The sequence below is a fragment of the Aotus nancymaae genome, unplaced genomic scaffold, assembly GCF_030222135.1.
Source record: "Aotus nancymaae isolate 86718 unplaced genomic scaffold, 86718_ANA_hifiasm-v0.15.2.pri h1tg000011l, whole genome shotgun sequence".
Classification (NCBI taxonomy): Eukaryota; Metazoa; Chordata; class Mammalia; order Primates; family Aotidae; genus Aotus; species Aotus nancymaae.
This window is the reverse complement of record NW_026988422.1, coordinates 14515900-14543493: the sequence shown is the minus strand read 5'-3', so window position 1 is coordinate 14543493 and position 27594 is coordinate 14515900. Positions and strand designations below refer to the sequence as shown.

Below are 27594 nucleotides of genomic sequence, written 5' to 3'. Positions count from 1 at the left end.
GGCTCTTTGTCTTATATATAATTAGGAGATGTGAAATAATACCTGAAAACAGAATTTTATAAGTATAATATGTGCTTTAAATAGCTTATTCTTGTAACAGCTTATTTTTATTTTGAATTTTTGGCTGGCCATTTACTCTTCCTACATATTTGGCTTACCAATAGATAAAAATAACAGAAATGAACATATTATTCTATCCAACTTAGATAGCTATCTTTAAAACTACTGACACAATAGTTTATCCAGGGCATACTTACTGTATTTTCCTCTGTGTCTGGCTTGCAAATATTATATCTTTCTCACTTCTAGTAAGTTTACATTCATTTGTGGTAAGTTTTTCCAGAGTGAAATTTTAAAAATTGTGATGTAACCTGGTCTGGAAATAAGAATTTCATACATTCCATGAATTTTTCTATACAAAATTTAGGTTGATTTATATGGAGGGTAGACAATTGATCCCACTTAGCAGTTCTCAAAGCAAGCTCTCCAAACTAGCCACATCAACATCACCTTGTTAGAATGTCAATCACCTTGTCAGAATGTAAATCACCTTGTTAGAAATCATTTTGTCAGACATGTAAATGCAAATTCTCGAGTCCCAGCCTGACCTATTAAGTTAGAAACTCTCGGGGGTAGGGCTTGCAATCTGTATTTCAATAAGCCCTTCTGTGGACTCTGACACACATTAAAGATTGAGAACCATTGTTCTAGCTCTTCCAATGGCAATTAAAAAAATTGTAGAGCTAGAAGTGACTGTCTTAAAGTAAAACTTAAAGTGTGTATTTTTCTAGTTTTCAGTTTAAATTATATCCATCATCAAAATATTTACTGGATACCCATTTTTGAGTTTTCTATTGAAGTAAAGCCTACTACACAAATTATGAAATAATGCTAAATACTGCATTAATCAGACTATTTATATGAAAATTTTTCTGTTAATATTTTGGTGACATTTTATCTTTTGTAGGTTCATCCACATAAAACTTACTTCGCAGTAGCTGAAAAAGGGAGTTTTCCAAATATTATCATCTATGAATTTCCTTCTCTGAGACCCTACAGAATCCTTCGAGGTAAGTTTAGAAGCATATTTAAAATATTTCCTGTTCAAGGATAACAACATTCTGAAGAAGGTGTGACAGTATTTCATAAGTCAGGGTTCTCCAGAGAAACAGAACTAGTGGAAGATAGAAAAGAGATTTATTCAAATTCACATATAACAATACTAACTTTAAATGTAAATGGGCTAAATGCCCCAATTAAAAGACACAGACTGGGCAGATGTGGTGACTCACACCTGTACTTTAGGAGGCTGAGGTGAGTGGATCACCTGAGGTCAGGAGTTCAAGACCAGCCTGACCAACAAAGAGAAACCCCATCTCTACTAAAATACAAAATTAGCCAGGCATGGTGGCACATGCCTGTAATCCCAGCTACTTGGGAGGCCAAGGCAGGTGAATCACCTGAACCCGGGAGTTGGAGGTTGGGGTGAGCTGAGATCATGCCATTGCACTCCAGCCTGGGCAACAAGAGCAAAACTCCATCTCAAACAAAAACAAAAACAAAAACAAAGACACAGACTGGCAAATTGGATAAGGAGTCAAGGCCCATAGGTGTGCTGTTACTCAGGAGACCCATTTTATCTGTAAAGACACACATGGGCTCAAATCAAAGGGATAAAGGAAAATTTACCAAGCAAATGGAAAGAAAAAATAAATAAAAGTAGGGGTTGCAATCCTAGTCTCTAACAAAACAGACTTTAAACTAACACAGATCAAAAAAGACAAAGAAGGGCATTATATAATGGTAATGGGAACAATTCAAGAAGAGCTAACTATTCTGAATATATATGCACCCAATACAGGAGCACCCAGATTCATAAATTCTTAGAGACCTACAAAGGGATGTAGACTCTCACACAATAATAGTGGGAGACTTTAACACCCCACTGTCAGTATTAGACAGATCAACAACACAAAAAATTAACAAGGATATGCAGGATTCAAACTCAGCTCTGGATCAAGTGGACCTAGCAGATGTCTGCATAACTGTGTACTTCAGATCCACAGAATATACATTCTTCTCAGTGCTACATGACACTTATTCTAAAATCGACCATGTAATTGGAAGTAAAACACTCCTCAGCAAATGCAAATGCAAATCATAACAAACTGAACTGAAATAATAGTAAACAGTCTCTCAGCCCACAGTGCAATCAAATTAGAACTCAGGATTAAGAAACTCACTCAAAACCACACAATTTCATGGAAATTGAAAAACCTGCTCCTGAATGCCTTCTGTGTAAATAATGAAATTAAGGCAGAAATCAAGAGTTCTTGGAAACCAGTGAGAACAAAGAGACAACGTACCAGAATCTCTGGGACACAGCTAAAACAGTGTTAAGAGGGAAATTTATAGCACTAAATGCCCACAAGAGAAAGCAGGAAAGATCTCAAATTGACACCCTAACATCACAATTAAAAGAACTAGAGAGGCAAGAGCAAACTAATCCAAAAGCTAGCAGAAGACAAGAAATAAATAAGATCAGAGAAGAACTAAAGGAGATATAGACAGAAAAACCCTCCAAAAAAAGTCAATGAATCCAGGAGCTGTTTTTTTTTTTTTTTTTAATTAACAACATAGATAGACCACTAGCTAGACTAATGAAAAGAGAAAAGAATCAAATAGACACAATAAAGAATGATAAAGAGGATATCACCACTGACCCCACAGAAATACAAACTACCATCAGAGAATACTATAAACACCTCTACACAAACAAGCTAGAAAATCTAGAAGAAATGGATAAATTCCTGAATGTGTACACCCTACCAAGACTAAACCAGAGAGAAATTGAATCCCTGAATAGACCAATAATGAGCTCTGAAATTGAGGCAGTAATTAATAGCCTACCAACCAAAAATAGCCTAGGACCAGAGGGATTCAAAGCTGAATTCTAACAGGTACAAAAAGGAGCTAGTACCATTCCTTCTGAAACTATTTCAGACATTTGAAAAGGAGGGAATCCTTCCTAACTCATTTATGAAGCCAGCATCATCCTGATACCAAAACCGGGAAGAGACACAACAAAAAAAGTAAACCTCAGGCCAATATCTCTGTTGCTTTCATCACCTTCTTGATTCTGGTGGGTTTTGGCCAACTTCTTTACCACATCCTATTTTATCCGTGGGGTCTTTTGACCTGTATCGTGTGCCACCTATCTCATCTTGTGAGTTAGAATGCCCAACCTCCTGGGAATGCAGCCCAGTAGGTCTCAGCCTCATTTTACCCAGCTTCTATCCCAGATGGAGTCACTCTGGTCCCAATGCTTCTGACACTGCTATCTAATATGTGTTTGTGTTTCTCCCTATGTCATAAAATGGAATACTCATGCAATATGTAATTAAAGCTCCTTTACCCTCCCCCTTCATATCACATAATTAATTCTAAAGCCAAAGATGGTGAATGTTTTTGGAATTGTTCCTTTAGGGTATTCTTGGCATTCTTATATCACCATGAGCTGAATCCCTCTCCATTTTTGTTACAATATGCTTTTGACATGAATAAATGTGCCTTTATTTATTAGACTCCCATTTATCCTTCCAGATGGGACTGAGAAGGGATATGCTTATGTGGATTTTAACTACAGTGGTACCTTGCTGGCATCTGTTGGTAGCAACCCGGACTATACACTGACTATCTGGAATTGGAAAGAAGAACAACCCATACTGAGGACAAAGGCTTTTTCTCAGGAAGTTTTTAAGGTTACTTTCAATCCTGATAATGAAGAGCAGCTTACTACATCGGGATCAGGCCATATCAAGTAGGTCAGGTAACCAATAGAGGTGCTAGTAGATTTCACAGGGGTATTTTTCTAAGAAGCTCTAAGAGCTAGAGACATTTTTTTCCAGTTTTGGTTAACATTATAATTATTTAAAAATATGTTATTTAAAAAGCTAACTAGTAATGCATCTTTTCTAATTAGATATGTGGGATTTTATTTCTGCAAGGAGCATAGATAAAATAAGGGCTTTTTAAAATTGAGATGGAGTTTCACTCTTGTTACCCAGGCTGGAGTGCAATGGTGTGATCTCAGCTTACCACAACCTCCACCACCCTGGTTCAAGTGATTCTCCTGCCTCAGCCTCCTGAGCAGCTGGGACTACAGGCACCCACCACCATACCCAGCTAATTTTGTGCTTTTAGTAGAGATAGGGTTTCTGCATGTTGGTCAGGCTGGTCTTGAACTCTCGACCTCAGGTGATCTTCCACCTCGGCCTCCCAAAGTGCTGGGATTACAGGCGTGAGCCACCATGTTCGGCCAATAAGGGCTTTTAAATACAGCCTGCTGCCTTCTTGTAGGCTCCATCTCCTAAAAGAGTTTGTGTAGTATCTTAATAACTAACATTGGGATGATATTTCCAAATTCATATTAAGTTTTCATATCCACTACTAAATTTCTTGTTTGTAGCAATTTAGTCTTCATCTGTAAAACAAGAATTATCACAGTATCATTCCTGACAAGGAACACTCAATACAAAACAGTGACAGAGCCTACTCTTATTCTTGCTCCAAACTCCACGCTCTTTTCATTATATCATACCCTTGTCTGTTTCCAGGATGGCATGATCTTGTCTTTCTCTATCTTTGTTCCACTTTGTCTCATGCCTTTATGTAACAACCTTCTACCACCCTAGATCTGCCCATAACTTGATTATCAGTGTCTCTTTAAGAGAAAGACATTTTTATCCATCCTGAATTCCTCTTGTCTCAATTTAGATCTGGTCTTTTTTTAAATTAATTCATTAGAAATATAGACTAATTGAGCAGATTTTTAATTGTAACCATTAGGGAATTCTCAAATAACCCTCTGCTAGCTATTTGCAAAAGTTTTCCAATTTCTTATATTTTTCTATTATTTAGTAAAATCTGTCTTTTCTATGCCCCATGTCTTTGGGAGAAATGCAGACATTGAACAGTTAATTTCATGTGTGCTAGAAGGGAACCCAGAGTATATAGAAGGATATCATCAGGGGACCTACCATTCCTCTGGAGATGATGTTGGCTATATAGGCTTTTGGCTTTGTATCATTGGCTTGTTGGTACCCTCAATTATCTATTTTATATCTAGTTGGATAGGTCTTCTTTTTCTACATGGTCTTCATCATCCTGTCTGTTCATTTGTTTAGACTATGAATGAGAAAATGCTAGTAATAAGAATTGCTGATTGCTTTGATCTGCTAGGCACTGTTCTAAGAATTTTTCAACAATTTTATGAGGTAGGTGTTACTAATTTTCTTATTCTACACCTGAGAAAATGAAGGTATAGGGTGATCAAGAAAAGCACTCAGAGTCACACAGCTAATACATTAAAATTCTTTGAAAAACTTTTATATTCTTTAAAACAATACTGTCGAATAACTTTCTGACAGACTGGGAATGTTCTATGCTGTCTAACACAGTAGCTGCCATCCACATGTAGTTACTAAGCACTTGAAATTGGCTAGTGTGATGGAAACACTGAAATTTTGATTTTGTTTAATGTTAATTACTTTAAATAGTCAAACATAGCTGGAGGCTACTGTATTAGGTAGCACAGCTCTAAAATATAAAATGCATGAAGGAGGAAATTTTATTTTTCACCTGTTTTGGTCATTGCTGAAGTCATATTGCCTAGAACCTTGCCTGACAAGTAGTAGATACTAAACAAATCTTAATCGGATGAATGAGTGAAATAATATATGTGACTATAAAATATGTAAATGTTTGGGTCATATTAAAATAAAAATCAGTAAACTATCTTTGAGGTACATTCAGTCTCTTTCTCGTTTGTTTGTAGGTTCTGGGAAATGGCTTTTACATTCACAGGTCTCAAGCTGCAGGGATCACTAGGTCGATTTGGCAAAACAACCACTACTGATATAGAAGGCTACATGGAGCTCCCAGATGGGAAGGTGAGTATAGCCACTATTCTACAATAATAAAACTTTGTTTTCAAGTACATATATGAAAGCATACATACATGAAAATATATTACATTCTAACAAGCTCTGCCGATAACAGATATTATCATTGTAAATGTAATGAACATTTCATTTTACTTCTTCAGTTATCAGTTGTAATTAAAATGTTTCCCTGAAATTGTCATAATCCATATGTACCTACCATTTTCTGTTTTCTTTTTTTGTGACGGAGTTTCGCTCTTGTTGCCCAGGCTGGAGAGCAACTGCACGATCTCGTCTCACCACAACCTCTGCCTCCTGGGTTCAAGCAATTCTCCTGCCTCAGCCTCCCGAGTAGCTGGGACTACAGGCATGTGCCACCATGCCCAGCTAATTTTTTATTTTTTTTTTTAGTAGAGATGGGGTTTCACCATGTTGACCAGGATGGTCTCGATCTCTTGACCTCGTCATCCACCTGCCTCAGCCTCCCAAAGTGCTGGGATAATAGGCGTGAGCCATCGCGCCCGGCCTTCTGTTTTCTTTTTACTAAATATTATACACAAATATAAAGTATGTGAGCATTTTCATATATTAACATAGTGACATATTTGTTACTTTTAAATATATAACAGAGTTGCAGTATTTATATTACTTATTTTTCCCCATTTTATCTTGCTATCATGATCCAAGAAGACTTATTGGGTCAAAGGTTATATGTAACTTTGTGGCATTTATTTTTATTGTCAGATTATTACTCAGTAAGAGCAAACCACTTTATAGAGGCATCTGGAACACTGCAACTGTAATCTGTTAGTTTATTCTTTAATATTGTTAGTTTCTTTCCTTTCTTCCTCTTATAAAATTTATAGGCATATTGCCTGAAACAATAGTTAATTAGGATTAGTTCTCCATCAGTATTTTACATAGTGTCCTATTAGAATGAATTATACATTATCATTTGAGATCATCTCAGTTGTAAGTAAATGCCAGCATACAAATGTTACTCTAAGGAACCAAGTGGTCTAGTCATCTACCTGACTAAATATTCTCAATTCAAAAGCATGATATATAGGAGGAAATAAAAAGCCTTGGATGCTGGCTAAACTATGTATCTAAATCCATGAGATGATCTTAAATCATTCCAGCTTCAAATTCTCAATACTGTAAAAATTAAGCTAAGATAAAGATCCATAGAATCCTTATTAAAAACATGGTATGAGATACATCTTTTAAAGGGTTGGTAGAATTTGTATACCTATAGGGAAGAAAGAAACCATTTTAAATGATAGACCAACTAAAGGAAGTGTTTAGCGTTAGAAATAAATGTCAGATTTTTAGGGCAGATTGGAATAAACCATTTATGTTTGCAAAGAGTGGAAAATTTCAGTTGAGAAGTATGACTGGGCCCTAGTGTACCAGGAGTTTAATATTTAGGCAGAACTACTCTACATGGGAAGAGTAGACTTGCAAATGAAAGAAGTAATAAACAAATTTGGCCATAAAATGCCAGGTTGATTTGACAAAGGGAAATCTGGAGTCAAGGAGATGGGCTAGAATGGAAGCTGTTGCTGTCATCTAAAAAGAGGTGATCAAGGGCCTAGACTTCTTAGAACAAATGGAAAAGGAAAGCTAGGTATGAGTGATGTTTCAGAAAGAAATGCCTTATAGGTTTTTGTCACCATTGCTGGCTTTCATCACTGGACAGAAGAAAATAAGTCTAAAAACTCTATCATAAATGGCTGAGACTTAAGAACACAATCAGTAAAGTCGGTAGGGTTGTTAAAAAGTAGGTAGACCCAAGGGATAAAAGACGGAATAAAATCATGTTTCTCTAGAAAGAGAGAAATGAAATTTCTCTAGAGAGGAAAATGAAAATGCAGACTTCTAGAGCATGCAGCCAAAATTAGAATAGAGTTTCCCAAAGTGCATTTTTATGGAACATAAGTCTGTACAGAAGCTCCATAAAAATAAGACTTTTTCTTTTTTTCCTTTGTTGACTCCATCTTGCTTCTAAAAAAAAAAAAAATAAGACTTTTTAAGTAAAATTTCTGTGTATTGAAAAATTCCCCTTGGTGATTCCCAGCAAATACTTCCTTATTAAAAGTTCCCAGTGATCCTAGAGAAAATAAAGTTTGACTTTGTTTATCCTAGCGTCTGCATTCTAAGGCTGTGTAGTCAGAATAGGAAGCTTTGAGCCCCCTTGCCTGGATTAGAATGCTCACCGGGTAGTTTTGGGCAAGTTTGTGCTTCAGTGTTCTCCTCTGTAAAATGGGGATAATAATAGTCAGGGCTACCATTGGCCCATTTGTTTTTTTTGTGTGTGAGTCAGAAAAAAGCTGTTTTTTCTAGGAGGATGAAGTACCCAACATGCACAACTGTATATGGTATTCCTGATAAATGTACCTAGTTCATATGTTTTTTTGCATTAAATAACTTAACATATTTGAAGTACTGAACGAAAAGCACAGAGTCAATGCTCAATAAATATTACTTCATTTTGAGACACTTGTTAAACATCTTAAGAACTAGTGTTTGGTGGTATGCACTTGGGGAAATGCCAAATTAAATGGATTAATTTGAGAAGGTTTTAGATGATTATCCTTGTTTGAAGTTGGATACTATTATGCCATAATCTACTTAATTCAGGACTGGCCTTACAAGTTATCTAATATCTAAAATTTGATAATATTACACTTAAAAAGTAGACTGTCATCTAATTCCATACCTGTATTTTGTCCTAAGAGACATACCAAGAAGTCTATTATATACATCCATGAACAATTACCAACAACATTCAGCCTAATCACAAAGATGCAAAACTGATCATAATGTTAGAAGGAAATACATCAAAATGTTATTAGTAGTTCCGTCTGGGGTAGTAGGTCTTTCTTTCTGTATTTATTTTTCCATTTTAAAATTTTATAATCAATAAAAATAACCTTAAAAATAATTTTCACCTACTATTTGAGGCATGAATGTGTACACTTACCTGTTTTAATGCATATTCCTTTTTTCCACATACCTGCCAGGTGCTCTCAGGGTCAGAATGGGGTAACATGCTGCTTTGGGAAGGTGGTCTGATCAAAGTGGAGCTCTGTCGAGGTACAAGCAAGTCATGTCACAATGGTCCCATTAACCAGATAATGCTGTATGAGGGTGAAGTTATCACTGTTGGGTCAGATGGATGTGTTAGGGTAAGTTTTCTTGATACTTGGATGGTAGCACTCATGTTTAAGGCTTGTAGATCACCCAAAGGGTTTTATTTTTCATAAAGGTTATTTTGTGAAGGAGAGCAGTAGTCATTTATTCCCAAGGCCAATTCACTTTAAATAATGCTTCTCTTGTGGTAAATATTTGCATTATCATCAAAATTAATTTACTGCACTTTACCACTGAGGGTAAAGTGCAGTAAATTAAGAGGGCCTCTTGTCATTTGGATTCTGTTGAAATAATAACTTCAGAAGATGAAAACTCATGTTAGAATAGGATAAACAGTAGACCCACATATCCTTCCAGAAGGCTTCATATGAATGGGCCATGTTCTAGGAACAAAGGTGCTGAACATTTGTTAGTTATTTTTTACTGAAGTTACCAATTGGAAATACACCCAGAGGTGAACTGATGGAGTTTGCCTATGAATGCTACACTCTTCTTGCTCCTTATGCTAAGGAACTCACTTGCTTCCTCTTGTGGACGGTCTCTTGCCCAAAGCCTGGGCTAAGCTGGAACACTGCTCCAGCTTCTAAGTCCCCCTTGCTGTTGTCACACTTCTCCCACCCACTCTGTGTAGCACTTTCTGTTAATGAGTATCCCGCTGTGGCTGGTCAACCTGTAGCTTTGCGATTTGCCGTGTAGTCCTCTTGGTAAATATTTTCAGTGGGGCCTTTCATAAGAAAGTGGCAGTGTTCTATTGACATTTGTTTCAGAAGTGTTGTCAAAAGTAAGATTGTATTTTTTTAAGAGTCTGGTCACTCTGTTGCCACCGATTGAGCTTACTGTGTTTAATATGTTGTTTAATCCATATCTCTGACAGTGGATCCTCTTACCACTGGCTTTTTGAGCCCCAGTATAGGTTTTAACATTAACAATTTTATATTTAATCTTGTTAGATTTCACACACTGCTCTGGGGAGCTTTGTGTCCTTTATTTTGCCATATATTTGCTGTCTTTCCAAGATATACATTACCCCAAAATGTCTAAATACCAAGTGGGAGAAAATCTCAGGAGAAAAGAAGTTAAATATTTCGCAGAGGATTTCTTCATGGACACCAGTAATTCCTAAGCTTGCCTCTCTTTTCAGAGCCTGCCCTTGCCTTTTCAGTCCTTCATACTGTAAATCTCTACCTCTTACCCTTTAGAAAAAACCTACCCCAACTCCCAGAAATTAGTCTGATCCTAGACTGATCCCTAACCCTACTAACCCTGACCCTCAGATATTTCCCTCTTCCCTCAACCAGGCTAATCTATGAGACAGTCCCCTGGAGTTCTTTCTCAAAGCCTCAGTTATGCAGTCTAGGATCATATGGCAGGCTATGTCACCAGAACTGTCCAGAATGAGCTTTGGCCCCTCACAGGGGAAGTGCTTCTGAGTCTCCCTGCCACCATGAGGTGAAACGGTGCTCCCTCACTCTTCCCGTAGTGTTCCTCTCCCAGTGAACTCCTCTCCCAAAGAACAACCACCTACACTTCACTGTCTCACTGTGAGATAGTAACATTTGCTGTCTCATTTATTATGAGATAGTAAAGTGTGAAATATTAATATTCAGGAAGAGAAACATTTCTAATGGAGGCTTTATCTACATCTATAGTCTTTGCTTATAATGAGATAAGCAAAGAATATAGAATGTGTATTTAAGCAAGAAGGTGTATTTCCCCTTTCCAGGGGCCTACTGGTGTTTAGAAAACAAGGCTGATTGTAATGTCTTGCTGAACAGCCGAACCATGTACTCCTAATGGCCACTTTATGTAAAAAGAGACCTAATAGAAACTTTGAAATAAAATTTGTTTTGGACAAAATAAAATTCTTCTGCAAGGCTGTACTTTCTAACTTTTTTAAATACAAAGGGACCTGTAATAACTTACCATACTTCAGTTCAGAATGAAATTCCAGGGGTCAGGTTTTGGCTGGTGTTCTTATTATACCTATTCACTGTTACTTTTCATGAAAGAAAAAGAAATGACTTTTGAAAAAAAAAAACAGGGTTTTTCTGGCTTAGAAAATAAATGTTCAGAAACTACTGATTGATTAAAGTATTTTCATTTTACAAGATATGGGATTTTGAGACAATAGACACTGCTGATATAAAAGATGAGACTGGATTGTTGGAGATCGAGCCTATTAATGAACTTCAAGTAGACAAGAACGTGAAACTCTTCTCTATGATAAAAATGAGTGAAACTGGAAATAACTTTTGGTTGGCTCAGGTATGTTGCATTCTTCTCTCTTGGGTCTTTAACATTACATGGACAAAAAATTAAAATAATGATATGATTGATTTGACAAGTCCATTTGACTGTGTTATGAGATTGCTTATTGTGTGGCTGTATTCTAAAATATAGAAGTTGTTTTTTTATTAAATTTTAATTATACTTTAAAATATATGTGAGCTTTTGATATTATTGCTTGTCCTTACTTTAATAAATCATAGGAAGAACATTTTAAAATTTTGATGAAAGTTTACAATGATAAAATACTATTGGGTATTTAATTTTTTTAGGATGCCAGTGGAGCCATATGGAAGCTTGACCTTAGTTTTTCAAATATTGTAAGTTGCCTATTACTCTTATCTTCCCCTAACTTTTATAACAAAATACAAAAAAATTGTGTTGTTTGTCTTTAAAGTATTCTTTATCTTTCTCCATATTTGATCATGGTTCTCATAAAAAACTTACTCAACATGTGCTACTCTTGAGAATTCTCTCATTATGATTTTACATAAAAAAGAATCTGTCCCATAGCGTAATTTACCAGAAAAGTGGCAGTGACAATACCTAACATGATATATGCTTGATAGTTTTTATAAATATATGGAATTTTCATTTATTTTATCTCTTACGTGGTCCTCATCACTGCCCTATTTAGTAGGCAAGCAGCTGTTATCTCATTTTACAGATGAAGAAATGGAAACTGGAATTTGGGGTGACTTGTGCAAAATCACATAGCCATTAAGGGCAAAGCCCACGACTCTATCTGGTTCTCCTGATTCTGAAGTCCAGTGTTCTTTCTAGATTTTTGTGCTTTTTCTTATTTCTATCCAAATAAAATCACACATGTGTTATATTGTTCTATTTACATTTTTAAAAACATGATCTTAACTCTTTGTTAACCCTGTCTTTGAGATCCAGTAAGCTGTCTGTCTGTTCTCAGACCCAGGACCCGGAATGCCTCTTCTCCTTCCATTCTGGAGCTATTGAAGCCGTGGCTGTTTCTCCTCTCACTTACCTCATGGCCACAACTGCCTTGGACTGTAAGTAGAAACTCTTTATTAAAATTTATCTGGCCTTGTTTTATTTGCAATACAATTTTTATATGTGTTTGACTTAAGAGCATTTGAGAATTTTCCCAAAAGGGGAGCCTCTTGAATGCAAGTGAAGGGAGTTGTAGAGAGGAGAGGGCACAAAATGCCCCAGCCATGGTTACTGTGAGAGATTAAAATAAGGACACAATCTATAAATTGTTCATGAAAATGCTGCTCATTTTGATATTGCCCACATTTGTAGTTTTTTTCTATTCTTTCCTCCTCCTTTCTTCCTTCTTAAGGCAAATCTATATGGACTATGCAAGGTAAAATTGACCCACCAGTCAATCATCTGTTATCCTTTTTATTATTCATGTTTATGAATTACCTGTTTGAGGTTGTACATGGAAATTTTTTACAAAAGAAAGTTTTTCACTGATTTAGTTAAGAATTGTTATAATATTCAACATGTAAAAAGTGAACCAAGACTTTAAAAAATGCGTATATAATTTTTTTTTTCTTTTAAAACTGTCTTTCCATAGGCTCTGTTCGAATCTGTGATTTTGCTAGCAAAACTCCTTTGGCTCAGATGAAATTCAAACAAGGAGGTACTGCCCTTGTTTGGGTACCCCAAATGGTAAGTTTTTGTTATAATGAACTATTAGAATCTGTTGGTAAATATGGTATATCAATGCTATTTCTTGGAAATATAGATATTTGCTGACTCAAAATTTTAGGGAATAATAAAAGTTTTAAGTTAGTTTGTTTTAGTCAGAATGTAATAGAAATCTTTACCTGGATGGTTGTCATGAGTTTGGTCTTGTTTTTAGTAAAATTTCTGTTTTTATGCCACCTGCAGATTCGTAATAGTTTCATGTTGCAAAGCAATTTCCCAACAGACCTTTGTATATCTAGCTTTTATCTATCTGACTTTGATTCCATTCATCCTATTAATATTTCCAGAGTGCCAACAATGTGCCAAGCCTTGTTTTACTTTCTGGGAATATAGCAGTGAATAAAAAGACAAAAATACTTGCCCCTTATGGACCTTATGCTTTAGTGGGAGGGAGGCAGAGACAGATAGTAGTCAAAATAAGTAAGTTAAGTACATGTTATGTTAGATAATGATAAGAACTACAGAAAAAAAATAGGCTTGGATAGAGAGTTTTCCATTTATCAATTGCTGTGTAATAAACTATCTCAAAATATAGTGGCATAAAATAATAATCATTTTATTTTGCTCATGTAGTCATTGCGTTGGGATTCAGGTGACAGCAGGGATGAATTGTCTCTGCTTCAGAGTGTCTGGGAACTCGACTGGGAAGACATGAATGTCTGGGCCTGGAATAATCCAAAGGTTTCTTGATCACAAGGCTGACACCTGGGTTGGATGACTTGAAGGGTAGACTAAGCTGGGACTGCCAGCAGGAGTGTTTATACCGAATACCCTCTCCATGTGGCTTAGACTTCATCAGAACATAGCAGCCTCAGGACAGTCACACACTTTTTACTTGGTAGCTCAGGGCTCCAAGATCTAGTGTTCCAACAGTAAAGGCAGAAGCTGATGGCCTTTTATGGCCCATTTCCCAGAAGTCAAAATATCACTTCTACCGGAATTGATTGGGTGAAGCAGCCACACAGTCGCAGGCCCCATACAGAATCAAGAGGAGGGACTTAAACCCCATCTCTCCATGGGAGGCATGTCAAAGATTTGCAGCCATATCTTTAAAATGCCATGGAAGTATTTGGGGGAGTATTTAATCTTTACTGTTTTGGGTTGAAATTAAAGAGAAAATATTCCAGGCTAAAAGTAAATGTGGATATAAATGGAATGAGGGGGAATTTCATGATGGGATCAAGACCAGGAGAACTCAGTCCAGGGAACAGAGCCATCTTCACGATGAGGCTAGAGTAAGTAGAAATGACAGCATTTGGATTGGCAGATCTGGCTCACTCACTATTCTAATCTCTTTACACTTGTAACTGAAGTCTTAAAACTACAATCCAGGTAACTGAATTGTTTATTCCGATGGTCACAGAATGTCTACAGAATGTTTCCTTTTTTTAGACTTATATACAAGTAATGATAATATGGATTTTAAGCTACAATTAAAATGTCCCTTTTCCATACGCCCTGACCTTTCTGGAAGGGTACACATCAGTCTGTATGACTCAGCTCAGGTCAGACATCATCTCTGCATAGCCCTCCATGAATCTACCTCCAAGTAGAGTTAGGGCCTCCTTCCTCTGTGATTTTGTTCCCCCTTAGTGCTGTGTATAGATCTCTTACAGCATTTATCACAGCATACTAAGATTATGTGCTTTATTGTCTTTCCCATTAGACTGCTTGTTTTTCATGGCGACAACCAGGCCTTATTCTTCTTTGTACCTCCAGTGCCTCTCTAGTTACTGGTACTTTTAGACACTTAGTAAATTTTTGTTGAGTAAACAACACTCAACTAGAGTTGAATGGTGTACAGCTTTTTTATTCCCCAGATTCTCATAACTGATGGTCACTGAGCTCTAGAGTATGCCCAGGCTCTTGCCCTTCTCCTGAATGCCTTCCAAGACAGCAGATTTAGTACATTCAGACATTGGTAGTTTTATATCTCTAGCTCAGACTTTTCCTCTAAGGTGCAGACTATGACATCTTTATTTTAAAATCTCAAGGGGACCTCAAACTCAATGTTTCCAAGACTAAGTCCATGTCTTTCACACATCCCCAACCATCCTTCTCCCTAAATCAACAATAGCAACTACAAACCACACACACACCTGGCTCCCTTCCAGTGTTTTCTGTCTCAGTAAGTGCCATTATCAGTCATCCTTGACTCCTCCGTCTGCTTCATTCCCCATATCCAGACATCATCAAGTAGGGCCATTACGCCTCTTCCTAAAGTATGTCCAAATCCCTCATCTCCACTACATTATCTCAGACCAAAAGTTCTCCTGAAGTGCAGAAGCCATCTCAAAAGGTCTTTCAGAAGTTCTCCCAGCATCATATCTAAACCACCTCATATCTATTTTCCACACTGCAGCTAGGATGACATTTTAAAAATAGTAAATCTGACCATTTCACCACCACTTCCCCCTGGAACCCAGCTAAAAACACTTTGATGGCCTTCCACTGCTCTGGGATGAAGACTCTTCTTAATGTAACATGGAAGCCATTGTGTGATCTGCTGCCTGCCTGTCTTCCTCTCCAGCCACCGGGGGAAGCATTGTTCTCTCACTCTTTCAGACCATAACTTTTTCTTGAGTTCTGTTATTTCCTGACACAGGACTTCTGCACAAGTTATATTCTCTCCTTGGAGTGCTTGTCCTACCTTCCTGTACCTTCTGTTATCAGCTCTACCATCTCTTCCTTAGGGAAGCCGTAAGTCGAGGTCAGCCTTCTTTGTTATATGCTCTCAGACAATGTTTCTTTCTTTTAGCACTTATTTCAGTTCATAATTTCAAGCTCATTTATGTGATGATTAACGTCTGTACCTTTCACTAGACCAAAACTCTGTGAAGCCAGGCACTGAGTCTTTTTATGTTCACCACTGAGTTGCTGATGATAGGTGCTTAGCATGCGTAGGCAGACATTCTACTGTTGGTTCATTCAATGTTTGAACTGCCATTGTTGATCCTTCTTGTGGTCATTGTTTATAAGGAACTATTCTAGAATAGATAGAGATTACCAGAAAGTGGTATAAAGAATTGCCAATCGGCAGCCAATATTCAATTACCTAATTCTAAATAAAATATCTGTTATATAGTACAACTTTCTCAACTAATTTCAGGTCCCTTGTCTTTAATTTTTTCCAAGGTAAACTATACTGGAGCACAAATTATTGTAGGATTTGAAGATGGAGTTGTTCGACTTCTTGAACTTTATGATCCAAAAGGACTCAGAGTTTTTGCAGGACGGAAGAAAATTTTGGATGCTGATATTCAGTTGAAACAGGTTTTCAAACCCCATACTGCTTGTGTCACTGCTTTAGCTTATGAGCGTGATGGGGAAATTCTAGCCACAGGGGTAAGCAGTACATTTCCTTTCTTTTCTTGTTGAAATTTCATAGTTAACATTACCTTGTAACTCCTCCTACTTCATCATAACTTATTTACTGAAAACCATTTTCTGTCAATATATTCATATTTGCTTTTTTTGTAGTCACATTCTTTCAGTGTAGTCTGTGAATAACTTTTTAATCAGAAGAGAGCTGGAGCATGTGAACAACACTTAAAAATATTCTTACAAATTGAAATGCTTATTTTAAGTGAATGAAAAATTTCAACTGGGGATCATGCTAGGTTGTATTATTTATAATGAGTTTCAGCATAGGTATGTACTTATATAGAATTGCCATAAATGAAGAGAATAACCATGTAAATTCTTTATGCACTAATAGGTGAGCATATACATGGTAGAATATTTTTGTGAATTTCTGAAAGTATGGTGATCATATTTTCAGAACCACATACACACATGGTTTGCCAAATGTTCTAATGGAGGAAAATGGAGCAAGTATTTGAAATAAGAATTCTCCCTTAATGATCTGGGATATATAACCATTGTAGATAGAGACACCATATGCTTTTTAAACACATTTTGTGATCTATAGACTAGATTTCATAGTAATATATATTTGGTTGGTGTGTCTCTTTTTCCTTAGAGTAAAGATCAAACTGTTTTCTTCTTTGAAGTGGAAAATGATTATAAGCCAATTGGTTATATTAATACTCCTGGACCCGTGTGTCAGTTAATGTGGTCTCCTCTCTCTCATGTAAGTCATTATTATTTGTCTTCCTGCTTAATTGTCAATTACTGTATAGTGAAGCTATCTTGTAGATAGAGAATAGCAGGTGGAATTTTTAGCCCGCTCCTGGTTCTTGCAGTGAGGGTCAGGGATGCCGCAACAGAAAGCTCAGGTGGTGCTGCTGGCGTTAGCCCAGAGCATCACTCAGGAGCCTTGCCCTCTCCTCACGGCCTCCTTTCTCTTCCACGGTCTTATTAGTTGACCATGATCCTCTGAAAATGCAGGGCTATATCAGGCTTTGCTCCATCACTGGAGACTTTTGGCCACAGGCATGGCATGTCAAAATGCTTTCACCTGGATCGGTCTGTCTCTCTGACAATCAGAAGCTGAATTCTAAGGTCTGAATGTACTTTCTTGTCTTTATCTCTACTTCTCCTCTGCCCTCAATCCACATCTGTTTTCTCCTCTATCCTTTTATTGCTTCTTGCTTAGCAATTGGCAATTCAGTATTGATTACTAATCTCTCTTAATGTCTCTAGTTTTACTAAATGTGAGCATGTGATAATTCAGTCATCTAAATATTGATTGACTGCCTAAATCAAGGGCTGTGCCAGGTGCCAGGATAATAATACTGATGGATTGCATAGAAGTGTCATCAGGATTATTGGAGTAACATTTGTAATCCACTTTAAGCTTTTCTAAATAAAAGGGCTATAAAACATATTAGTATTATCTAAAAAATGCTTTTTGAAGTTAGTCAGCAAATGCTTATTGTTTCTATCTTTTCTAGGCACTGTGGTGCATTAAATAACCAGTCTCTCAAGGAGAAAAAAATATACATTTAAAAAGTTAAATATACCTTATCACTGAACAATAAGGTTTCACAAAGGAATTGGTGACTAAAATATCCATTATATAGACTAAGCTTGTCCAACCCATAGCCCGTGGGCTGCATGCAGCCTAGGACGGCTTTGAATGAGGCACAACACAAATCTGTAAACTGTCTTAAAACATTATGAGATATTTTGCAATTTTTTTTTAGCTCATCAGCTATTGTTAGTGTTAGTGTATTTATGTGTGGCCCAAGACAATTCTTCCTTTTCCAGTGTGACCCAGGGAAGCCAAAATATTGGACACCCCTCGTATAGACAATGTGTGTTGTGAATTTGGAGCAGGGAACTATCAAGAAAGAAAGAAGTTAAAATAAGTTGTTATTTTGTATTATCGTACCTTGATTTTGAGAAGTTGGTAGGGTACGAGCAGATGGATAAGAGGTGGGTACGGATGGTTCAGGTGAAGGGAATGATAGCTGCCAAGGAAGCTCTGTGAGAAAGCGTGAATGTTTATATCACAACATATACCATTGTGCTTCCTTCATTCACTTCACTACGTACAAACTAAAAAGATAAACCAACATTTGCCAGAGGTTAGGGGTGGTGAGTGGGAGGGGAGTAGGTGTGTGACATTAAAGAAGTAGCTTAAAGGAGACCTTTGTGGTGGTGATACAGTTTTGTGTCTTAACACAAATCCACACATATGAAAAAATGATGTAGAGCTGTACACACATTCTATACTAATTGTCCCTGTCCTGGGTGGTGTTGTCTTGAACTCCTGACCTCAGGTGATCCACCCACCTTGGCCTCCCAAAGTGCTAGGATTACAGGCGTGAGCCACCGCACCCGGCAGGTGGTTTTGTATAGTTGCATAAGATGTAACCAGTGGTAGAAACTGAGTGAAGGGTATGTGATACCTCTCGGTACTATCTTTTCAACTTCCCATAAATCTATACATATTTCAAAATATGTTTAAAAAATTAAAAGTAATTATTACTTTATTGTGTTGCTCTAAAGGAATACTTGAGGCTGGGTAATTTGGCTCATGGCTTTGCAGGCTGTACAAGAAGCATGGTGCCAGCATCTGCTTCTGGTGAGGGCCTGACAGGCTTCTAGTCATGGCAGAAGGTGAAAGGGAGCCAGTCTGTAGAGATCAGGTGATGAGAAAGGAAGCAAGAGGGAGAGTGGGGAGACAGGGCATGGTGGTGCACACCTGTAGTCTCAGCACTTTGGGAGGCCAAAGCAAGTGGATCACTTGAGTGCAGGAGTTGAGACAAGCCTGGGCAACATAGTGAAACCCCATCTCTACAAAAAATATAAAAATCAGCAAGGTGCATGCCTCTAGTCCCAGCTACTCAGGAGGTTGAAGTAGGAGGATTGCTTCTTCAGTAGGTGGCAGTGTGCCCAGATCGTGCTACCGTTCTCCAGCCTGGGTGTCAGAGTGAGACCCTATCACAAACAAACAAAAGAGTGAGTGGGGAGGTACCAGGCTCTTTTTAATAACCAGCTTTCCTGGGAAAGAATAGGGTAAGAACTCACCTCAGGAAAAGCATCAATCTGTTCGGGATGCATCCACACGCAAGACCAAAACACCTCCCATTAGGCTCCCTGACTAACATTAGAGATCAAATTTCAACATGAGATTTGGAGGGGATAAACATCCTGTAACAGTAGGCATACAAGACCAAAACACTCAGCATAATTTAAAAGTCATTTTGGGCAGTGCTGCTTGCTAGCACTTGTATTTCTAATATCATTTGCAAATTACTAAAATAAAAGTAAGTTACTGTATGTAACTGATCTGCTACAGACTTCAATTGTCCAAATTGCAACAGGTCTTAGCCCTTACCAGCTGAAATATCAGATCTCATACCTGAGCATAAAGCGCTAAGCTTCTGCCTGATGGTTCGGATGGTTCCAGTAAGGGTGTGTCCCATGTACACACAGAACCATTCTGCCTGCCATGGTTACTACCATGTTCACTTTGGCAGCAGTGTGTAGAAGATACAAGGGAGCCAGGTCAGGGGCATGTGGATCTGTTAGGCAGCTGTGATGTGACCAGAACATGAAAGGCTGTGCAGACAAGAGATACTTAGAGTTGACAGAACTTGGTATATTTTTTTATCTTTTTTTCAGATTGCTTGCTGTTTGTGTATAGAAATACTGTTGATTTTTGTGTGTTGATTTTGTATCCTGCAACTTTACTGAATTTATTTACCAGTTCTAATAGTTTTTTGGCAGAGTTTTTAGATTTTACTAAATGTAAGATCTTATAATCTGCAAACAAGGATAATTTGACTTCTTTCTTTCCAGTTTGATGCTCTTTATTGCTTTTTTATTTAATTGCTCTCTCTAGGACTTCCAGTACTATGTTGAATAACAGTGGTAACAGTCGACATCCTTGTCATGTTTCAGATCTTAGAGGAAAGGCTTTCTGTATTTTTTCATTCAGTATGAGACTAGCTATAGGTCTATCATATACAAGTTTTATTGTGTTGAGGTATGTTCCTTCTCTACCCAGTTTTTTTGAGAGTTTTCATTATGATGGGATGTTGAATTGTATCAAGTGCTTTTTCAGCATCAATTGAAATGATCATTTGATTTTTGTCCTTCGTTCTAATGATTTGATGTATCACGGTGATTGATTTGCATATGTTAAACCATCCTTGCATCCCTGGGATATATCCTACTTGGCCATGATGAATTATCTTTTTAATGTATTGTTGAATTCAGTTTTCTAGTATTTTCTTAAGGTTTTACATCAGTATTCATCAGTGATACTGGCCTGTAGTTTTCTTTTGTTTGATGTGCCTTTGTCTGGCTTTGGTATTAGGGTAGTACTGGCCTCGCTGAATGAGTTTGGAAGTATTCCCTCCTCCTCATTTTTTGTAATAGTTTGAGCAGGATTGGTATTCTTTAAATGTTTGGTAGAATTCAACAGTGAAGCCATTGGGTCCCAGGCTTTTCTTTGCTGGGAGACTTTTTTTTTTTTTTTTTAATCATGGCTTTGATCTCATTACTCGTAATTGGTCTGTTCAGGTTTTGAATTTTTTCATGGTTCAGTCTTGGTAGGTTGTATGTGTCTAGGAATTTCACCATTTCTTCAAGGTTTTAAAATTTATTGGCATACCATTGCTCATAGTAGCCTCTAATGATCTTTTGAATTTCTGTGGTATCAGTTGTAATGTTTCCTTTTTCATCTTTGATTTCATATATTTTAGTATTCTCTTCCTTTTTTTCTTAGTCTGGTTAAAGGTTTGTTAATTTATCTTTTGAAAAAACCAACTTTTAAATTTGATCTTTTGTATTACTTTCTCTCAATTTCATTTAATTTTGTTCTGATCTTTTTAATTTATTTTTTTCTACTAATATTGGGTTTGATTTGCTCTTGCTTTTTTTGGCTCTTTAAGATGCATTGTTATTTGAAGTTTTTCTGTCTTTTTGATGTAGTTGCTTATAGCTGTAAACTTTTCTCTTAGTACTGCTTTCACTGTATCCCATAGATTTTGATATGTTGTGTTTCCACTGTCATTTGTTTCAAGAAATTTTTAAATTTTCTTCTTAATTTCTTCATTGACACACTGGTCATTCAGGAACTTATTGTTTAATTCCTGTGAGTTCATGTAGTTTCCAAAATTCCTTTTTATTAATTTCTAGTTTCATTCCATTGTGGTCAGAGAAGATACTTGATATAATTGCATTTTATTGTAATGTTTTAAGACTTGTTTTGTAGACTAACATATAGTCTGTTCTTGAGAATTATCCATATGCTGAGGAGAATAATGTGTATTTTGCAGCCATTGGATAAAAAGTTCTGTAAATATCTGTTAGGTCCATTTAGTCTATAGTGCAGATTAAGTCCAGTGTTTCTTTGTTCATTTTCTGCCTGGATGATCTGTTCAATGCTGACAGTGAGGTGTTGGAGTCTCCAGCTATTATTGTTTTGGGGTTAATCTCTTTCTTTAGCTCTAATAATATTTGGTTTATATATCTGGTTTTCCAGCATTGGTATATATATATTTACAACTGTTATATCCTTTTACTGAATTGACCCCTTTATCATTATATAACGACCTTCCTTGTCTTAAAATCTATTTTTGTCTGATGTAAGTTAGCTATTTCTACTCCATTTTGATTTCCATTTGCATGGAATATCTTTTTGTTCCTTTACTTTCAGACTATATATGTCTTTATAGATGAGGTGTGTTTCTCACAGGCAATAAGTCACTGAGTCTTGTTTTCTAAATCCATTCAGCCACCTCATTTCTTTTGTTGGGAGAGTTTAGTCCATTGACGTTCGATGTTATTGTTGATGAGTAAGTCCTTACTCTAGCCATTTTGTTACTTGTTTTCTGGTTGAGTTGTGGTCTTCTCTTTGTTCTTTCCTTTCTTCTTATCTACCTTTTAGGCGAGGGTGATTTTCTCTGGTGGTATGATTTAAATTTCTTGTGTATCCATTGTATGTTTTTTTCATTGAGGTTACCATCAGGATTGCAAATAATATCTTATGACCTGTTATTTTAAACTGATGACAACACTGATTTTACAAACAAACTAAGAGGCAAAAAGAAAACTAATAAAAACTCTACAATTTCATAACCTTACTTTTTAACTTCCTGTTGTTTCTGTTTATATCTTATTGTACTGTCTCTGTCTTGAAAAATTGAAGTTATTAATTTTGGTTGGTTTATCTTTTTTTTTTTGAGATGGAGTTTCGCTCTTGTTACCCAGGCTGGAGTGCAATGGCGCGATCTCGGCTCACCGCAACCTCCGCCTCCTGGGTTCAAGCAATTCTCCTGCCTCAGCCTCCCGAGTAGCTGGGATTACAGTCACGCGCCACCATGCCCAGCTAATTTTTGTATTTTTAGTAGAGACGGGGTTTCACCTTGTTGACCAGGATGGTCTCGATCTCTTGACCTCGTGATCCACCTGCCTCGGGTTGGTTTATCTTTTACTCTTTCTACTTAAGATATGAATAGTCTACATACTGCAATTACAGTGTTATAAAATTCTGTGTATTTATTACTACAGAGTTTTTCATCTTCAGATGATTTCTTATTGCTCAATCACATCCTTTTCTTTCAGGTTGAAGAGCTCCCTTTAACATTTCTTGTCGGACAGGTCTGGTGTTGATGAAATCCCTTAGCTTTTGTTTTTCTGGGAAAATTTTATTCCTCTTTCATGTTTGAAGAATATTTTCACTGGATATACTATTCTAGGATGAAGCGTTTTTTTTCCTTCAGCACTTTAAATATGTCATACCACTCTCTCCTGGCCTGTAAGGTTTCCACTGAGCAGTCTGCTGCCAGAAGTATTGGAACTGCATTGTGTGTTGTTTATTTTCTCCTGCTACTTTTAGGGTCCTTTCTTTATCCTTGACCTTTCAGATTTTGATTTTTAAATGGCTTGAAATAGCCTTCTTTGGGTTAAATCTGTTTGTTGTTCTACAGCCTTCTTGTAGATGAATATTGATATCTTTCTCTAGGTTTGGGAAACTTTCTGTTATCCCTTTGAATAAACTTTCTACTCCAATCAATATCCCTCTGCCTCCTCTTTAAGGCCAATAATTTAGATTTGCCCTTTAGAGGCACTTTTCTAGATCTCATAGGTGTGCTTCACATTCTTTTTTATTCTTTTTTCTTTTTTCTCCTCTGACTGTGTATTTTCAAATAGGCTGTCTTCAAGCTCACTAATTCTTTCTTCTGCTTGATCAATTCTGCTCTTAAAGACGCTGATGCATTCTTCAGTATATCAGTTGAAGTTTCTGCTTGATTTTTAAAATTATTTTAATCTCTTCATTAAATTTATCTAATAGGATTCTGAATTCCTTCTCTCTGTTGTATTGAATTTCTCTGAGTTTCCTCAAAACAGCTATTTTGAATTCTCTGAGATGAAGTCTTCCTCTGTCATCAGTCTGGAGTGCAGTGGTGGGATCTTGGTTTATTGCAACCTCTGTCTCCTAGGTTCAAGCAATTCCCCTTCCTTAGCCTCCCGAGTAGCCGGGACTCCAGGTGAGCGCCACCATGGGGTTTCACCATGTTGGCCAGGATGGTCTCGATCTCCTGACCTCATGATCAGCCCGCCTCAGCATCCCAGAGTGCTGGGATTACAGGCGTGAGCCACTGCACCTGGCCGAGTCTTATTTTTTTTTATTTTATTTACTCAGCTTCTGTATGTCTTTACATTGTGGAGTTTAATCCAAATACATTTAAAATAATTATTATAGGGAAGAATTTACTATTGTTGGCTTGTCCAAGAGCAAAGGCCTGAAATTGGGAACCCCAAGTGCCCTCTTAGTGCTCAATTCCACGTACCCAAGCTGGTACCTAAATTGCAAGATAAAATCCCCTTGACTCTTCCCTCTCAATTTTTCTCAAGCAGAAGAAGTCCCTTCTCGTAGCCACCACAGTTGGGAATGTGCTGGGTGATACCTAAAACCAGCTTTCTCAGAGTATCATCCAAAGCCCACACTGTGTGTTACCAGGCCACCACTATTAATTATTCAGGGCCCACATGCTCTTTAGTCAGCAGATGATGAATCCTGCCAGGATTGGGTCCGTCTCTTTAAGGGAGTGGGTTCCCTTCTGTCCCAAGGTGTGTCTGGAGATACCATCTGGGAACTGGATGGCCTTGATGCTTATGAATGTTTGTTTGTGTCCGAACATTGAAGAGTTAGATATTTATTAGTCTTCACAGTCTAGACTTGTTTGTATCTGTCCATCTTGTGAAAGCTTTCTCTAGCTCGGGCTGGAGGGCAGTGGAGCGACCTCAGCTCACTGCAACCTCCGCCTCCCGGGTTCAAGTGATTTTCCCACCTTAGCCACCCCAGTAACTGGGACTACAGGCACACCACCACACCCAGGTAATATTTGTATTTTTTTTGGTAGAGACATCACCATGTTGGCCAGGCTTGTCTCGAACTCCTGACCTCTGGTGATCCACCTGCCTCGGCCTCCCAAAGTGCTGGGATTACAGATGAGAGGGACTGCGCCCTCGCTCTGTTTCTTTATTGATCTTCTATCTTTATGTTTATCCATTATTAGAAGTGGGTATTGAAGTCTACTATTACTATATTACTTTCTCCCTTCATCTCTCTCAATGTTTATTTTATATATTTAAGTGCTCTGAGATGGAATTTATATATATTTATAATTGTTATGACTTTCTGGTGGATTGATCTTTTATTAGTATGTACACAACAAATAATTGTAGAATGAAATAACCAAATGAATAAACATTTCAAATAATGTATCTGTAAATATAAAGATGGGGATTTCCCATTCATGATTAAATACATGGTTTTGGAGCCAAGAGAGAGGTCTGGGCTATAAAGATTAATTTAAAATTTAATTGCATGTAAGTGGTAATAAAGGCTATAAGATTTCCCAGAAAATGCTTATGGAGATAGAGAAGAGGGAAGAGGACAAAAGCCTTGGGAACATCCACATTTGTTGAACTGAAGCAGATAGAAGATGAGCCATCGAAGTAAACTCAGACTGACTACACTATCCACAAATGCAAACTTTCCTTGGCAGTCCTAATTTTAATATTTGGCCCCTTAGGCTAACAGATTTCACAACCACATATATTGATCAGAAAATCAGAAAACATATGTGAATCACATATGTTATGGCATCTATGAAGGAACTGAATGTAAATCCAATAATTACATCATTAATTAATAATGATACACAATAATTGGTACTTACGACTGTACAGTAATTATTCATAAATTTGACTTTTTACCAATAACTGAATTAAGTGTGTTTTAAATATGGCTAATATAATTTTCAATTTATAATCTTTTTAAACTATGCTTTTAAAAATTTGCTTAAATGTAAATATGTTTATTTTTTCTTTTTTAGCCTGAAAGTACTTTACTAATTTTCTGTGAAAATGGCTATATTCTTGAAGCTCCACTTCCAACCATAAAGCAAGAAGTAGATGATCGTGATGTAGTTTCCTATGAAATCAAAGACATGTGCATAAAATGTTTTCATTTCTCAAGTGTCAAATCTAAGATTCTGGTATGAAATATTCCTGAAGAATTATCTTCTAACAGTTTCCTTTCCTTAGAATATAAAATATCCTGTGTTAAGTGCTAAGGGAATAGAAAAAAGTATAAAACATAGGCCCTGAAATGAAGGAGTTTATAATCTGGCAGGAAAACAGCTATTAGAAGGCAGTAGTAAATAGATACTGAAATCTAAATGTGAAGAAAGAAATTTTAGAGGTGTGCAGAGGAAAAGAGAGAGGATTCTGATAGAGGGATAGGAAGAAGTCAAAGATGACTGCATGGAGGTGACATTTAGTACCTAAAGAATAGGAGGGGCCAGGCACATTGGCTCATGCCTGTAATCCCAGCACTTTGGGAGGCTGAGATGGGAGGATCACTTGAGCCTGGGAGTTTATGGCTGCAATGAGCTATGATTGCACACCTGTACTTCAGCCCAGGTGACAGAGTGAGACACTGTCTTAAGAAAAAAAAAAATAGGGGAAATTTTGAGAGTTGAAAATAGGACGATGGCAATAAAAGTTGGAAGAACATCCCAAGAGAATGCAGAGTTGTGAATGTTTTCAAGAAATGAGGACTAGATCAGTAAAATAGAGGGAGGCAATTTGTGGAGGAGTGTTGCAGGAGTCTGTGATCCATGCATGGGGTTCCTTAAATGCCAGCCAAGACATTTCGTTTTAGATCATTGGGATCCATTGTGAGTCTGTGAGGAGGGGATTCATGTGATGATATAAAAGTTAGGAAGATAATTCTGAGAGTTGAGCAGAATGAAGTGGTAAAAAGTAGGAGGTAGAAATACAAGTGTCAGAGGGCTTTTGCAAAGGACAGTTGATAGATGATGAAGGCCAAACTCAAAGTATTACTAAAGTTGGAAACAACTTTCCTTGTGGACTGTTTCAGTCTACCTAATTCTTGGGTTACCAGTGATAGGCTCTAAGAGAAGCTATATTTAGCTTCTCTATTAGGAAAAAAATGACCAAATAATGTCTATAGAACCAAGACTGATGGGGGTAAAACAAAAATGAGTCATTCTGATGATTTAAAAGTTTTAATGATAAAAATATATTCTGATATTGGTGACTATTTTTAAACATTATCTGTTAACAGAGCTGTGAGTTTTTCTAAGAACTGTATCTTCTTTCTGTTTTTTTGGTCATCCCCAGTGGTGTAAATGAACGAATGAGTCATAGTTGTTTTTATACCTACTTAATGTTTCTTTTAAAAGAGATTAATAGAAATTGAAAAGAGAGAGAAACAAAAGAAGTTGAAGGAGAAAATAAGGGAAGAAAGGAGGAATAAGCTAGCAGCAGAGATGGGAGAAGATGGAGAAAAAGAATTTCAGGAAGAGGAAGAGGAGGAGGAGGAGGAAGAAGAGCCATTACCTGAAATCTTTATTCCATTAACCCCCTCTCGTATCCTCTGTGGATTTTACTCAGAGCCAGGGAAGTTCTGGGTTTCTTTGGTAAGTAAAAATAACAATTTTTACCTCAAACATGTTCCAATATAGTTTATAGTTGTTATAACTTCATTCTTTCTTACTCTTATGTTAAGATTTCATTTATTAACTACTGTTGAAGATGCGAGTTTTGGTGAATGAATGTGGGGTTT

The 27594-nt window shown here is 37.0% G+C and overlaps 1 protein-coding gene and 1 long non-coding RNA gene across 2 annotated transcripts in view; one reads left to right on the top strand and one right to left on the bottom strand.

Annotated features, from left to right (window-relative positions):
• LOC135274216 (uncharacterized) overlaps positions 1-8987 on the bottom strand; it is a 31625-nt gene extending 22638 nt beyond the window's left edge. Inside the window, exons 1-2 of the long non-coding RNA XR_010341996.1 lie at positions 8929-8987; positions 258-376 (exon numbers count right to left, since the gene is read on the bottom strand). This is a non-coding gene — a long non-coding RNA (uncharacterized LOC135274216). The remainder of the gene's footprint in view (positions 1-257; positions 377-8928) is intronic.
• Positions 1-27594, top strand: part of LOC105724992 (cilia- and flagella-associated protein 44) — a 70201-nt gene that overhangs the window by 29938 nt on the left and 12669 nt on the right. The window contains exons 6-17 of the mRNA XM_064374616.1: positions 968-1070; positions 3604-3820; positions 5837-5951; positions 8969-9133; positions 11208-11363; positions 11657-11704; positions 12307-12406; positions 12940-13034; positions 16209-16418; positions 17056-17166; positions 25838-25999; positions 27212-27448. Coding sequence (XP_064230686.1) covers positions 968-1070; positions 3604-3820; positions 5837-5951; positions 8969-9133; positions 11208-11363; positions 11657-11704; positions 12307-12406; positions 12940-13034; positions 16209-16418; positions 17056-17166; positions 25838-25999; positions 27212-27448 — 1719 coding nt within the window. The remainder of the gene's footprint in view (positions 1-967; positions 1071-3603; positions 3821-5836; positions 5952-8968; positions 9134-11207; positions 11364-11656; positions 11705-12306; positions 12407-12939; positions 13035-16208; positions 16419-17055; positions 17167-25837; positions 26000-27211; positions 27449-27594) is intronic.